Source organism: Aedes aegypti, chromosome 2 (genome assembly GCF_002204515.2).
Source record: "Aedes aegypti strain LVP_AGWG chromosome 2, AaegL5.0 Primary Assembly, whole genome shotgun sequence".
NCBI lineage: Eukaryota > Metazoa > Arthropoda > Insecta > Diptera > Culicidae > Aedes > Aedes aegypti.
The window spans coordinates 106,132,601-106,146,404 of NC_035108.1; the positions used below are offsets into that span (position 1 = coordinate 106,132,601).

At 37.2% G+C, this 13,804-nt stretch overlaps 1 protein-coding gene across 4 annotated transcripts in view; it reads right to left on the reverse strand.

Annotated features, from left to right (window-relative positions):
* LOC5575250 (diacylglycerol kinase 1) overlaps window positions 1-13,804 on the reverse strand; it is a 655,530-nt gene that overhangs the window by 121,167 nt on the left and 520,559 nt on the right. For all 4 annotated transcript variants that reach the window (XM_021841863.1, XM_021841861.1, XM_021841864.1 and 1 more), the window contains exons 10-12: window positions 5,500-5,622; window positions 4,294-4,418; window positions 3,619-3,727 (exon numbers count right to left, since the gene is read on the reverse strand). In XM_021841863.1, the coding sequence (XP_021697555.1) occupies window positions 3,619-3,727; window positions 4,294-4,418; window positions 5,500-5,622 (357 nt within the window). The remainder of the gene's footprint in view (window positions 1-3,618; window positions 3,728-4,293; window positions 4,419-5,499; window positions 5,623-13,804) is intronic.

A 13,804-nucleotide genomic window follows, 5' to 3' on the forward strand; every position in this document is an offset into this window, starting at 1 on the left:
TACGTCTAGCTATTTGTTCAACAAACTTTGATTCGTAAGTCACTTCAAGTGTCGACATGTAGCACCTCCTGTCTGTTTGTCCACATTTCCTTCAAATATGGTGCAAAATATTTCATACTTTCAAAATAGTTGTTTTGTATGCAAAATCATTATTATTTGTGTTAAAATTTCAGGCGATTCATCGCTATTCTTTGGTCTCGCCTTTTCCACAAAACACGTATATTCAAAGATCTGTCATTCTACGCAAACATTGCTCTCTACAATAGCTTTCTTCTTTTTAAATACGTTATCTTGATTAGACCATAATTTCTGCATTTTTCGACGATATCCGGTATTGTAGGAAATCCCCCCTCATAACACACTGATTTCGAAAGGCCAATAGATTTCTAGTACCAATGTTGAACCGATAATAATTTAATACAATAGGGTAGTATCTTGTTTTTCTTCCGAAAAATTTAATTTACACTCCAACCTCTTTTTACGACCGTTTTTTTTACCGACGGTTTTTTTCCGACCACTTTTTTACGACCGAAATTCAGATTAACGACCGTTTTTATAAATGATCATTATCTTAAAAAGTATTCAAAATGGAGGATCATGATGTTCATCAAAATTGTTCAGTAGTTTAAGGGCTAACATATGGTGGTCATTCAATTGCGGAATTCTGTCACTAGGCGGCGCTAGTGAGCATAGAACTTTTGTTTTGCGAATAGCTCACGATCCTGACCACTTAGAGAGATGGCGTCTTCGGCAAAGTTGTTCAGTAGCTCAAGGACTATCATTATAAACGCTATAAAGTTCAAAATTTTGCCACCAGGCGGCGCTAGTGAGCATGAAATTTTTGTTTTGCGGATATCTCAGGATCCTGGCCAATTAGAAAGATGGCGCCTTCGGCAAAGTTGTTCAGTAGCTCAAGCGCTATCATTATAAAAGTTATGAGATTCAAAATTTTGCCACCAGGCAGCGCTAATGAGCATATAATTTTGTTTTGCGGATAGCTCAGGATCCTGGCCACTTAGAAAGATGGCATCTTCGGGAAAGTTGTTTAGTTACTCAAGAACTATCATTATTCCAGCCAAGAGATTCGAGATTTTGTCACCAGACGGCGCTAGTGAGCATAAAATTTTTGTTTTCCCGATAGCTCACGATCCTGACCACTTAGAGAGATGGCGTCTTCGACAAAGTTGTTCAGTAGCTCAAGCGCTTTAATTTTATACGCTATGAGGTTCAAAATTTTGACACCAGGCGGCGCTAGTGAGCATGAAACCTTTGTTTTGTGGATATCTCTGGATCCTGGCCACTTAGAAAGATGGCGTCTTCGGAAAAGTTGTTCAGTAGCTCAAGGACAATCATTATTCTAGCCAAGAGATTCGAGATTTTGCCACCAGGCGGCGCTAGTGAGCATAGAATTTTTGTTTTGCGGATAGCTCAGGATCCTGACCACTTAGAAAGATGGCGTCTTCGACAAAGTTGTTCAGTAGCTCAAGGACTATCATTTTAAAAGTTATGAGATTCGAAATTTTGTCACCAGGCGACGCTCGTGAGCATAAAACTTTTGTTTTGCGGATATCTCATGATCCTGACCACTTAGAGAGATGGCGTCTTCGACAAAGTTGTTCAGTAGCTCAAGGGCTATCATTATTCTAGCCAAGAGATTCGAGATTTTGCCACCAGGCGGCGCTAGTGAGCATAGAATTTTTGTTTTCTGGATAGCTCAGGATCCTGACCACTTAGAGAGATAGCGTCTTCGGCAGAGTTGTTCAGTAGCTCAAGGACTATCATTATATAAGCTATGAGCTTTGAATTTCCGCCTTCAGGCCTGAGCTCTAGATTATGACTATTCAAAAAGATGGCGTCTTCGGCAAAGTTGTTCGGCAGCTCAAGCGCTATCATCATAGAAGCTATGAGATTCGAAATTCCGCCACCAGGTGGCGCTAGTGAGCATATGATTTTTGTTTTGCGGATAGCTCTGGATTATGACTATTCAAAAAGGTGGCGTCTTAAGCAAAGTTGTTCATCAGCTCAAGGACTATTGTTATAAGAGTTATGAGATTCAAAATTTTGCCACCAGGCGGCGCTAGTGAGCATGAAACTTTTATTTTGCGGATATATCGGAATCCTGACTACATAGATATGGCGTCTTGAGCAAAGATAAGCTACTCAATAAGTTTACCGAAGACTCCATCTTTTTTTGTGGTCAGGATCCTGAGATATCCGCAAAACAAAAATTCTATGCTCACTAGCGCCGTCTGGTGACAAAACCTCGAATAATCTGGCCTGGTGGCCAAATCTCGAATCTCTTGGCTAGAATAATGATAGTCCTTGAGCTACTGAACAACTTTGCCGAAGACGCCATCTTTGTAAGTGGCTAGGATCCTAAGATAACCGCAAAATAAAAGTTTCATGCTCACTAGCGCCGCCTGGTGGCAAAGTTTTGAATCTCATAGCTTTTATAATGATAGTCCTTGAGCTACTGAACAACTTTGCCGTAGACGCCATCTTTCTAAGTGGTCAGGATCCTGATATATACGCAAAACAATAGTTGCATGCACATTTGTACGGCCTGGTGGCGCAATTTCACTTCACTTCACAAATGCACTTCAGCAGTGTTGCCAGCTACGAAAAAAACTGAACCCTTCATGAAAAACTGGATTTCAGTTGAAGAGTATTGCTATGTTGCTAAGCATTATTGCGAATCTTTATTTAAATCCGCAGAGTGTCCAACAAGTTGCGCGCCGGTGGCCCATGCGCCGAGTTGTGCCCCAGCCAAAAGTAAATAAAGAAATGTCAAAATATCTCTCCGAGGAAGTGAATCACTTTTAGGGCTCCAGTCCTAAACTGGAGAGCGATCATAATCATTTTATCGATACAAAACATATGGAATAAAATTGTTCGTACCTTCTTGTGTTCAAGTTGCAAGCGATTGAAATCGTTTTGACCGACCCACAACTCGGCGCATAATCGATCGGCGCGCAACATATTTGGTGGTCTGCGGTTTTGAGTAAAGATTCGCAAAGTGCCCAATTAGTACCAGACCATGGCGCGTAACATTCGAAGTAAAGAGAAAGTTATCGAACGAAATGCTAAAAATTCTCGAGAAGCTCAATATATTTTTCTGTTCCGCTCAAGTTTGATGGTTTTGATCTTTACTTTATTCTTCTTTAACAGTGTTGCCAGCCACATGAACATTTGTGATTCGGCCGACTGTATGGCACGCAACACTTCCTTTAACTTTGGTGAATATTCGGTATTGTTATCTTTAATTTTTTTTGGTATTTGCATATCACACCCCCATAAAATTGGCTCTTTTGATAACAATCGAGCAGTGTTGCCATCTATTACCAAAATATGAAAACTTGAACGGCCATTTTGGAAAGTTCTCAACCCATGCTTCAACTTTGCCGAATATGTCGAATCAGTATTTTCGCATCTAGACGTTGCATTTTTCAAAAACATAATTATAACCCTGGCTTTTTTTACGAACGATTTTTTTTACGACCCCCCGATAACGGTCGTAAAAAGAGGTTGGGGTGTATAGTAGTCTACAAATAACACCTCTTGCTTCAGAAATTCCCATCGTTCTTCAATTTATTGGAAAAGAATCGCCGTTCAACTTACCTAACAGCACCAGCAGTGGAATGGTGGTCAAGCCTCCCCGCTGCCATTCCTCCAACGAAACGCACCCATCGCCGTCGTAATCAATTTCGGTCATCATGTCTTGCAGAATCTGGAAATTGGAAACAGCATTATATGCAGTGCATCATCTACATAAATTATGTCATATTTTTAGTATTTTGTGAGTCCCATACTATCGAAGGGGAGTGGCCCATTTTGCATACGGACGTTTGGCGTAATGGAAGTTTCGCATAAAGCAGTTTTATATTAGATCAGGTAGCAATTAAGGGATGGATATCATTCTCATTATGCGAAATGTCCCACCCCCTATTAATGTTTCCCTCATTATCAAAGATATCTCGTTTAACGATACTGCAAAAGACAATTGTGTAATTTTCTTCGGAAGAACTCTCTATTTCTCTCTTTGACTGTCCATCACTCCTCATTAGCCAAAGCATTAGCCTAAAGCTATTGTCGTCGTCGTCGTCAACGATTGCGCCTAAGAGCTAAACAAACAACTTAATTAAATCGGACGACGAGTACAAACGGTCACAAGAGCAGCTTTGAATAAAATATACCGAAATACCTTCTACCCACTGTCATTGTCATCCATTTGTAGCTCTCATTTCAAGCGAATCTGCGCAAAACTTCTGTAGCTAGATGGAAACTTCAACTTACCGGCCTCAGTTCGGACACATCCCAGCCGAGGTACTCTGCCACTGACATCATTTGATTGACGATGGCGTCCGTTTCGGTTGTGTCCAGGACTCCGTTGCCATCGGTGTCGTACAGCCGGAACATGACTGGATAATATAAACAGGGTGAGAAGGAAAGACAATTCAATTGTAAGTGATCGGAATAAAGGATTTTTCAATCGATAGAAAAGTTTGAATTTGATGTGGAATATTTTACTTTACATAAAGATAACACTATTACATATTTCCAAAAACTATTTTTTTTATTTTGTGTTTTTTTTTTGTTGTAGTCTAACATTTTGCAGAACAATATTTGTCGGAAGGATCAACTTGCTTTTCTTCTTTACATTGCGTTCTCACTGGGACAGAGCCTGCTTCTCAGCTTAATGTCCTTATGAGCACTTTCACAGTTATTAACCAAGAGCTTTCTTTGCCAAAGTTGCCATTTTCGCATTCGTATATCGTGTGATAGGTACGATGATAGTTTATGCCTGGGGAAGTCAAAAAAATTTCCATTACGAAAAGATCCTTGACCGACCGGGAATCGAACCCAGACACTTTTAGCATGGCACTGCTTTGTAGCCTCGGACTCTAACCACTCGGCTAAGGAAGACCCCATCTATTTGACCAAACATTTAAACTCTCTGCGATTCCATGATGCAGATGTGATTAGGTTTATTTAACAAACGTACGTACGTACGTTTTTCGAAAATCATAATAAATCAATTATTTTGCAATTCATTTAATTAATTTAGAACGCCAATCCAGGAGCTGGGATAAATCTATTCAACACCTGGAAAATGGCAATCAACCATAATAAAATAGTCTATAATTTTTCTATGGGTCTTTTTCGTTTGTTATTCAAGCCTTAAAGATATCTTCAAAAGGTCACAAAACGGAATAATGAACCCATATCAAGTAGCAACTCGTTTGTTTTCGGAAGGAAATGGCAAAGATGAATAATCAGAACAACAATCATGAAAGTACACATCGAGAAACCCTATACGTTTAACCTGAATTTACCAGCACAAAAAAAAAGAAATCCCATATCTGATCCAATTTCCTGTTTGCACATCATCTCATCCGGATCATCTCTCTAGCCGCCCCCACCCCCTTTCCTCCAGCTCGTCCAGCCCATTGAACCTCCGGATAATTGTAATCACGCAAAAGATGACAATCGCATACTCACACTCCAACTTGTCCTCCGGTCGGCCGGCTTCCAGCAGCGAGAGATAGCACACGACGTCTTTCAGTGGCACCTTGAACAGCATCGGGTCCAAATAGGATTGCTTTCGGGGAAGTAACCGAATGTCTGCAGCAGGATTTTTTTTTCGGGTCATATGGAGAGAAAGAACATGGGAAAAAAAGAAATCGTTGTGACATTTTATGCTGAATATTGATATGTCGGTGATGATATGACAATCGCTGCTGTTGAATGTGGCGGCGTGGGGTCTTTTAGCTTGTCGTCGTCGTCGTCATCGGTGTCGATACTGTCAAAGTCAATGCACTGGAACCTCCATTTACGTAATGGATCGGGGTATGTATATAAAATGTTTCGTGAGTAAAACCATTATGTGTACCTTTAAAAGACAGTTCTCTTCAATTGGCTATGAATCTCATTCTAAGTAGCATTGATTTACAGTGTTAATGATTAATAATAAAGTAATCATGATTAATGATTATGATTCATGATTATAAAAAAATAAAAGTTAATCATTTAACACACAAAGCCTGCTTCTCAGCTTAGTGTTCTTATGAGCACTTTCACAGTTATTAACTGAGAGCTATCTATGCCAATGACCATTTTGCATGCGTATATCGTGTGGCAGCTACGATGATACTATATGCCCTGGGAAGTCGAGAAAATTTCCAACCTGAAAAGATCCTCGACCGGTGGGATTCGAACCCACGACCCTCAGCTTGGTCTTGCTAAATAGCTGCGCGTTTACCGCTACGGTTATCTGGTCCCCTTAATCATAATCAAAAAGATCGCTAATTTTATTCAGTAATAATAATCTTAATTACAAACCAAACATATAATCAATCAACAATCATTCATTGTGTAAAAACAGTGGCGTAGCTAGGGTTTTTGGGGCCCGGTGCAGAGTTCCATTCAGGGGCCCTCAAAATTAAGGTGAACGCTGTCTAAATGAATTGCGCAATCTATTGTTGAGATAAACGATGACTAAATAGCTTTTATAGAATTATGACGAAAGTGATGGAACTTATGTAGATATGTTGTTGATAAAATGGCAAAAATGACATTATTGGCCACGTCTTAATTATTATTCGGAAACACATTGGTTTACTAAAAATCATCGAGAGGAGTTCCCGTGAATTGCCATTGAAGTAGAAAGCAATTATTCATATACAATTTCAATTGAGTATTCTAGGGAAATTTGAACATTTCCCAAATTTTGTGTTTTTGAGTGGGTATTGATTTTGAAATTCTTCATGATGCCTTAAAAATTAATAAATTTACCCAAAGTTTGCTTCAAATAAATAACAAAATGAACTCCAAAGATTTCTTCAGGAGTTTGTGATTTTCACGAACTTTTTAAGGATTGCGTTTTGAATACACGTAGAATTTTTCTAAGGATAACCACAGAAGTTACCATCGAAGATTATTTCATCGTTTTCTCAACTTTCACCTAGATTCCCGGTAACAACATCTTCAAGACTTCAAGTAGTATTAGTATTTTCTCAAACACTTTTCTAGAATTCTTTCAAAATTATCGTTCAGATTTCAACAAGAGAATTCATTCAGGAATTACTCCTTCCGGAATTATTCTAAAAGTTCTTAGAGAAATTGTGCTCATACACAGTTAAAAATAATGAAGATTACACGTCATGTAAACTTCATTTAAGCGATGTAAACATGACTTCATGTAAATTTAGGTCTGAAATCATGTAAAAATGTGTTATATATCATGTAACCACTCAGGATCCTGCTCGATTACATGACATATAATTGAAGTTTACATGACATATCATGTAAATATCCAAGATATTCCACGCTCCAATTATGTGCATTATATGTCTCAGAAATTTACACGTTTCGTTCGAACTGTGTATGTCTTCAAAGAATTACCCGTTATTTTCCAGAAATATCTCCAAAAATGGATTATTTTAAAGAAATTATTGGTGAAGTTTATAAAAAATCCGGGAGATATTTCAGAAGGAAATCCTAAATTAACATCTGATGAAACTTGATAAGGTTTGAAAGTAACCCATAATGAACTTCCACAAAGTTCTCTGAAAGAACTCTTGGGCTCTTGAGGAAGTCTTGCAAAACTTCGAAGATAAATTGCTTAGATGATTGGAAAAACTACAATATTTACTGTATATTAGCTATTATGGAACCTCAGATGAACTTTTGAAGAGGCTATTAAGGTTTTTCTTGAAATATATACGAGAAATTGTTTGGAAAAAACTACACGAGTAATTTTGCATGAGATGTAGGAAAAATCTTTGGAGACATCTCTGAAGGAGCATCATAAGAAATTCCAGGTCAAATTTTAAGAGGAATTCCTGGAAGAATATTTCCTTGGATAATCCTTGGACAGGGTGGTCACCGAACCGGGAAAGACGGGACAAAAGCGGGGAAAAAACGGGAATTTGAATCCATCGGGAAAAAGACGGGAAAAACCGGGAATTTGAGAGGATGACCGGGAAAACAATTTTGAATGAAGATCTTTAAGCTCTAAATCTACAAAATCATCGTAGAAAGTTGTTACGGTTGATGATAGTGCCATTAAGCATGTGTAATTATGCACAAATAACTTTTAAACAATAATGATTGAATTTCATGTAGAAATCATCTACTTTGCTAAACTATACTTACTATTGACTTGATTTTTCTATAATTTATCTGACTCGAAGTTTTGAATCAGAGTTTCAAAACTTATTGCAGACAGTTTAAGCACTCAACATTTTCTTTAGTTGCTTTAAATAAGGCAGCGTCCATTTATTACGTAACGCTAAAATTGGAAATTGTTGACCCCCTGCCCCCCCTCCTCCGTAACGCTTTTTGTATGATTTTTTTTTCTATGAGCCGTGACGCTTAAGCCTACTCTCCCCCTAGAGCGTTGCATAATTTGTGGATGCCGCCTAAGTCAATAAATCCAAATGTTCTTGAAAACTTGAAAACTTGTTCTTGAAAATCATTCATAAGAGCTTCTAATATGTCATTCGTTATCTAATTGACCAAAAGTTGTATAAGTAAGGTGAAATACATGATTCAACACCGTTGGATTTGTTTGTTTTATTTCATCCTTACCTTGATTTTTTTTTGCTTTAGTAAACTCTTCATTTCTATGAAGATAAAAAAATAAAAGATTATGAATTGAAATACTTTTAAATATTGTAGTAAGATGCACAAAAGGGGCATTTCTATATAAATAAAAATGAAATACTGTTTGTATATTACGAAATGGCTTGAGAACCTGTTAACTAATTTGAAAAATTATTTCATTATTGTTTTTCTCATGGGCTCCGATGTGTTTGTGGAGAATTATATTTGTGCGAATCCGTCAAAGTTGAGGAAATTGGGAATGCAAATGTGACGCAATGCATAGCATTTTTTTCAAAGTCTGTTGCACGGCCTACTGGGCAATACAACGTTCGCCGGGACAACTAGTCTATACAAATGAAAATGGAATGGTGTTTTTATGTCACGAGTTGGCTTGAGAACAAGATGATCGATTTAAACAATTCTTTCACTATTGTTTTCCTCAAGGGCTCTAGGTTGTTTGTGTGGATTCATATTTCTCAAAATTTTCCGAGAAAGTTGAGAAAACAAATAATATAAATTTGACACAAATTTAGGGTCTTTTTTTAACGCCTGCTGTACGGCCTACTGGGCAATACAACGTTTGCCGGGAAAACTAGTTGTTGGTAAACATGGGCTTGGTAGATTTTAAAACAAATCCCTGTCAAAGTGAATTAAAAGTGCCAAGAATAATATCACAATTGAGCTAAATGTATACCCTCATTTAGCGTGACAAAAACCTAGATTTGAAAAAATGGACTTTTTAGTTTTTTCACTAATTTTTCATTCTATACTAATTATGTAGAAGCCAAAATCAAGCCAATCTTCTACGAATAATATTATTTTTCTGATTGGTCGTTAAAATCTCCTTAAAATGCCATTGAAAAGCTTGAAGTAGATTTTTTTCAGTATATTCACCTGAAAAACCGACCAAAGGGGCTCCCGTTAACGTTTGGGCCCCTCAATAAAAAACCGGGAAAATTTTGAAATTTGTACCGGGAAAACCGGGAAAAAAGCAGAAATTTCAAAATTAATACTTGGCGGCCACCCTGCCTGGAGGAATTCTTGGAGCAATTCCTAGAATTCCTGGAAAAATCCCCATTTCTTTAAGAACTGTAGAAAAACTTTCTTGAAAAAAAAAACTCCTGTAGGAAATTCTGGAATATAATTACAACTGGGGAAATCCAAATAGTGAAGAAAAGCACTGTAGTGGTCATGAATTTCCTGGCGCAAATTACGAAGAAATTCCTCTAACCATCCCTTGAAACAACGCTGAAAGATTTATTGGGAGACTTGGTGCTGGAATCAATAGAGACAATTCTAAAGGAGATCCCAGAAGTATACCTGAAGAGATCTTTGAAGAAATCAAAAACCTATGAAAAAATCACGCAATCGTCTCTGAGGGTCGCTGTGGAATCTCTTGAAGCAGGATTTCCTTGCAAGCAGAATAAAGAAAAAAAAAAAAGACTTTAGAGACCATTTCGCTTAAAATAGAGACTTGAATTAAAACAGAGACTAAGCCTCTTAAAAGAGATCTGCCATCAACCACACAACCATGTCTGCTACAAAGCATGTCCCGAAGATGGTAATTAGTCAACTGATTAACTGATTTATTGTTTCAATCATAATTGAAATGAAAATCGACTTGTTTAAGGATATGATTTGTAACATACCTCCAAATCTGTACCAGATACAATTAACAGCTCCGAAGATCCGTCTGAATTACCAAATTAAAACAAGTTGTTCTTTCTGGCGTTACGACAGACACTGTTTCTCCGATAAGTGTTGTTACCGGCACTTCCACAGTTATTGAGTAAGAGTTTTCTTCGCTAATTGACTATTTTTGCATGTGTTTATTGTGTGACAAGTACGAAGATACTAAGTGCCCTGGGGTCGAGAGAATTTCTTTTACGAAAAGATCCTTGACCGGTGGGATTCAAACCCACGACTCTCAGCTTCGTCTTGCTGAATAGCTATGCATTAATCGTAATGTCTATTTGGGCGATTGTACCCCGTTTGGCATAAAGTCGTTTGGCATAATGATTGACTAACAATAAATGTCGGCATTTTTTAAGCTTTTACCGAGATCAACACCATCGAGCCCATAGCAAAACATTCTGGTAGGTTCTAAACAAGCGTGGTGTTCGTTCAGAGATTTTCCAAGCTAATAATTTCAAAAATTGTTGTGACGTTAGAGAGCATTACTAAATAAAACTCGTGACGGGTCTCTACATCTCAGAACATAGAGTATCTTTAACCCAGACAACCAGAAATCGCATGAAAGTTCACGTTATAACTCGTTTATTCGTACTAATTACATCAAACCCGCAAAACACCGTGGATAAACTCGTCGGATTGATGAGTTTCCTCGCATAAAACACTTTTTTCTGAGTTCATTTGTACATTTTGCTTCGTCCCGTACACTCGTACAAAGTAAGTCGAATCGATCCGTAGCAGCTGTCAAATCAACATTTGCTATCATACGTTAGGTCGCATAAGATTACAGGATAGTTCGGTAGAATATTTATACACTCGCAATGTATGTTATTATTCATCACATAATATATGCACGCATTTCGTCTCCACTTTTGTACGTAGAAGGCCTTTTCGCAACATCTTATAAGTGAAATGTTGCACATACAAAGCCTCCAGGTGATTTCGTTATACGTACATTTTGGTTGTCTGGGAAGCTTGTTGCGATACACATATTTGAAAACAGTAAATTGGCAAAGAAAGTTTGCAGTTATTCATCATAGAATATATCGCTGCAGATCAAGCTCTGTCCCAGTTTGGACGTAACACTCGATAAAAATTACTTGATGAAAGAATGTATTTTTTTTTTGCAAAATATCGAAAGCTCTAATCCAAAGATCTACCAATGCGGCTTAATGCAACAATTGCCTATATACGAGAGCAGATTATTTTTCGTTTCAAATGTTTAAGGCTCTAACGCAAAAAATCTTTTTACAGCATAGCTCAAATGAACAACACATTTTTAAAAGAAAATATTTGTGGCAAAACTTTTTAACGGTTCAATATAAATTCTTATTTTGGAAATGTTCATCAAAAACACCGTCTGTTATCGAGAGAAGGAAAAATTTGTGATTAAAATATTTTTTTCCAGCATATCTCGGAAGGATATCACGCGTTTGCCCCAAAAAAGTATATGTTGAATATTGACAGGTTCTAAAGTAATTATCATTCTAGCGACACATCTGACAAGAATTGATAAAACAGCAAAATATAAAAATTGTTAACATTTAGCTTAACTAAATAATAAAATTTAAAACAGTTTAATTATAAAGAACAGCCTATTTTTAAAAGAAGTCAAAATTTATAATTAAATCAATAGAAGAATGGATGCCAACAATCATTGCGGCATAACATAACAAAAAGACATAAAAAAGTGCGTTCAGAATCATCGAAGTGATTGTGCTACTTTTCCCCGAATGCCATTTCTCCGAATGACTGGTTTCCCCGAAAAGTGGTGACGAGAAAGAACGATGAGCAGTCCAAAGAAGGAAGTATTCTGTCATTCTCGGCTATACACATGTTAGAAAAACGCTGAGGAATGTAAAACTTGGAAGAACCGCCAATTAAACAAAGAAGGGTGCATTTTAGATGGTCAGTTCGTTCATCACCCTGAAATGTATGAAGTTATGACAATTATGAGTGCTAAAAACTTTTGGGGGAAACGGGATTTTCGGAGAACTGGCATTTGGGGAATTGGCTTTCGGGAGGAAACGACATTCGAGGAAAAGGAGCACAATCCGTCGAAGTAATTGCAGTGATCGATTTCTCTTTTCGCCGATAATTTGAGCAGATCAATGTTATTGATTGCCGCCCTTTATGGTTACATCATGTGTCCGCAAATTATCCGTACAAACTTTGAAGACTTGGCTCTTTACAATCAAGCATAATAAATTCAAAATTCTTGCATGGTTTTAAACATTGGCTTATTACATTCGTAAGTAGTGAATTTGACACATATCCGATTTCCAATATTTGTAAAAGGAAGCCAAAGGTGTAGAGGTGTCTTAAACGGAGCTGTCTTTCAAGCTTTATGTCGGAAGAGTAATGCCCACAGAACGCACTGGATTTGAACCGTACAATTTTATATTTCCAGTCTAACTTGAAGGCACTAAACTATGGACCTTCGCACGAGTTCACTAATTTGACGTTTGAGCGGTGCCGAATTCACTAGTTGCCATGGCACCGCTTAAACGTCAAATAGTGAACTCGTGCATTGGTCCATAGGTTACTTCAAATAATAATAGGACATTTGGATTCATCTCTTTTAGATTTTAGAGATAACACATCTCCAGTATGACGTTGAAAAATTTAAATATGCCTATCTCAGTGTTATTTGTGTTAACATATAGATGTATTATAAAAGGTACATGGACATTGATTTTTCATTGTTTTCAATGCGAGATCATCTTTTCCATATTTTGCTGTTCGGATAATTTGCGGACACCCTGTATATAAAAATCTTCAATGCAAAAATTTGTTCCAATAGCGAAACTCAAAAGAAGAATTGATATTTGAAAGAAGGGTAATTTCTGGTTGAATAATAAAATACTATTGGCAATAACTTTCCTAATATGCTTAAATTTATTAAGAGCGAATGATTGTTGAATAAAGTGTCATTTTGTATCAATTGACTCCAAAACAAGCCTGATGCCATCAGAAAGATTCAACAGAAAGGTAAAAACGAAAAATTGAGAAATTTTTGGTTTCAGACTCATTATGCTAAACGATTATTATGCCAAACGACTTTATGCCAAATGACCTACCACCATTTGGGCCCCGATTTATCTAGAGGAGTAGTAAGAGAGGCGCCTCCATGGTGCGCACCATTCATGCTTTGAAAATGTTCCGTTTATAAATGATGATACAAACTTTTTACGAGAAGGGTCATACCGATCAATGTTACCGTAATTTCGGGTGAAATTGATCATTTTCCACGGTTCTCTTGTATGTTTCATACAATGTTGACAATGCCAAACAACTGAATGCAGCAAAATAAGTACGACGGTGAGCCTCATTGGCTCATGCACCGAAATTTTCCAACAAATGTCATAATGCTAAGAAATCTATAAGATATATAAGATAAAAAACAGGGAATTTTATTTCGGGGTGAAATTGATCACTGCGATTATTGTTAGTTTCAAAACAATTCTACATAATAAATTTGAGCTCTTTGAATTTTGCTTGCAAAATT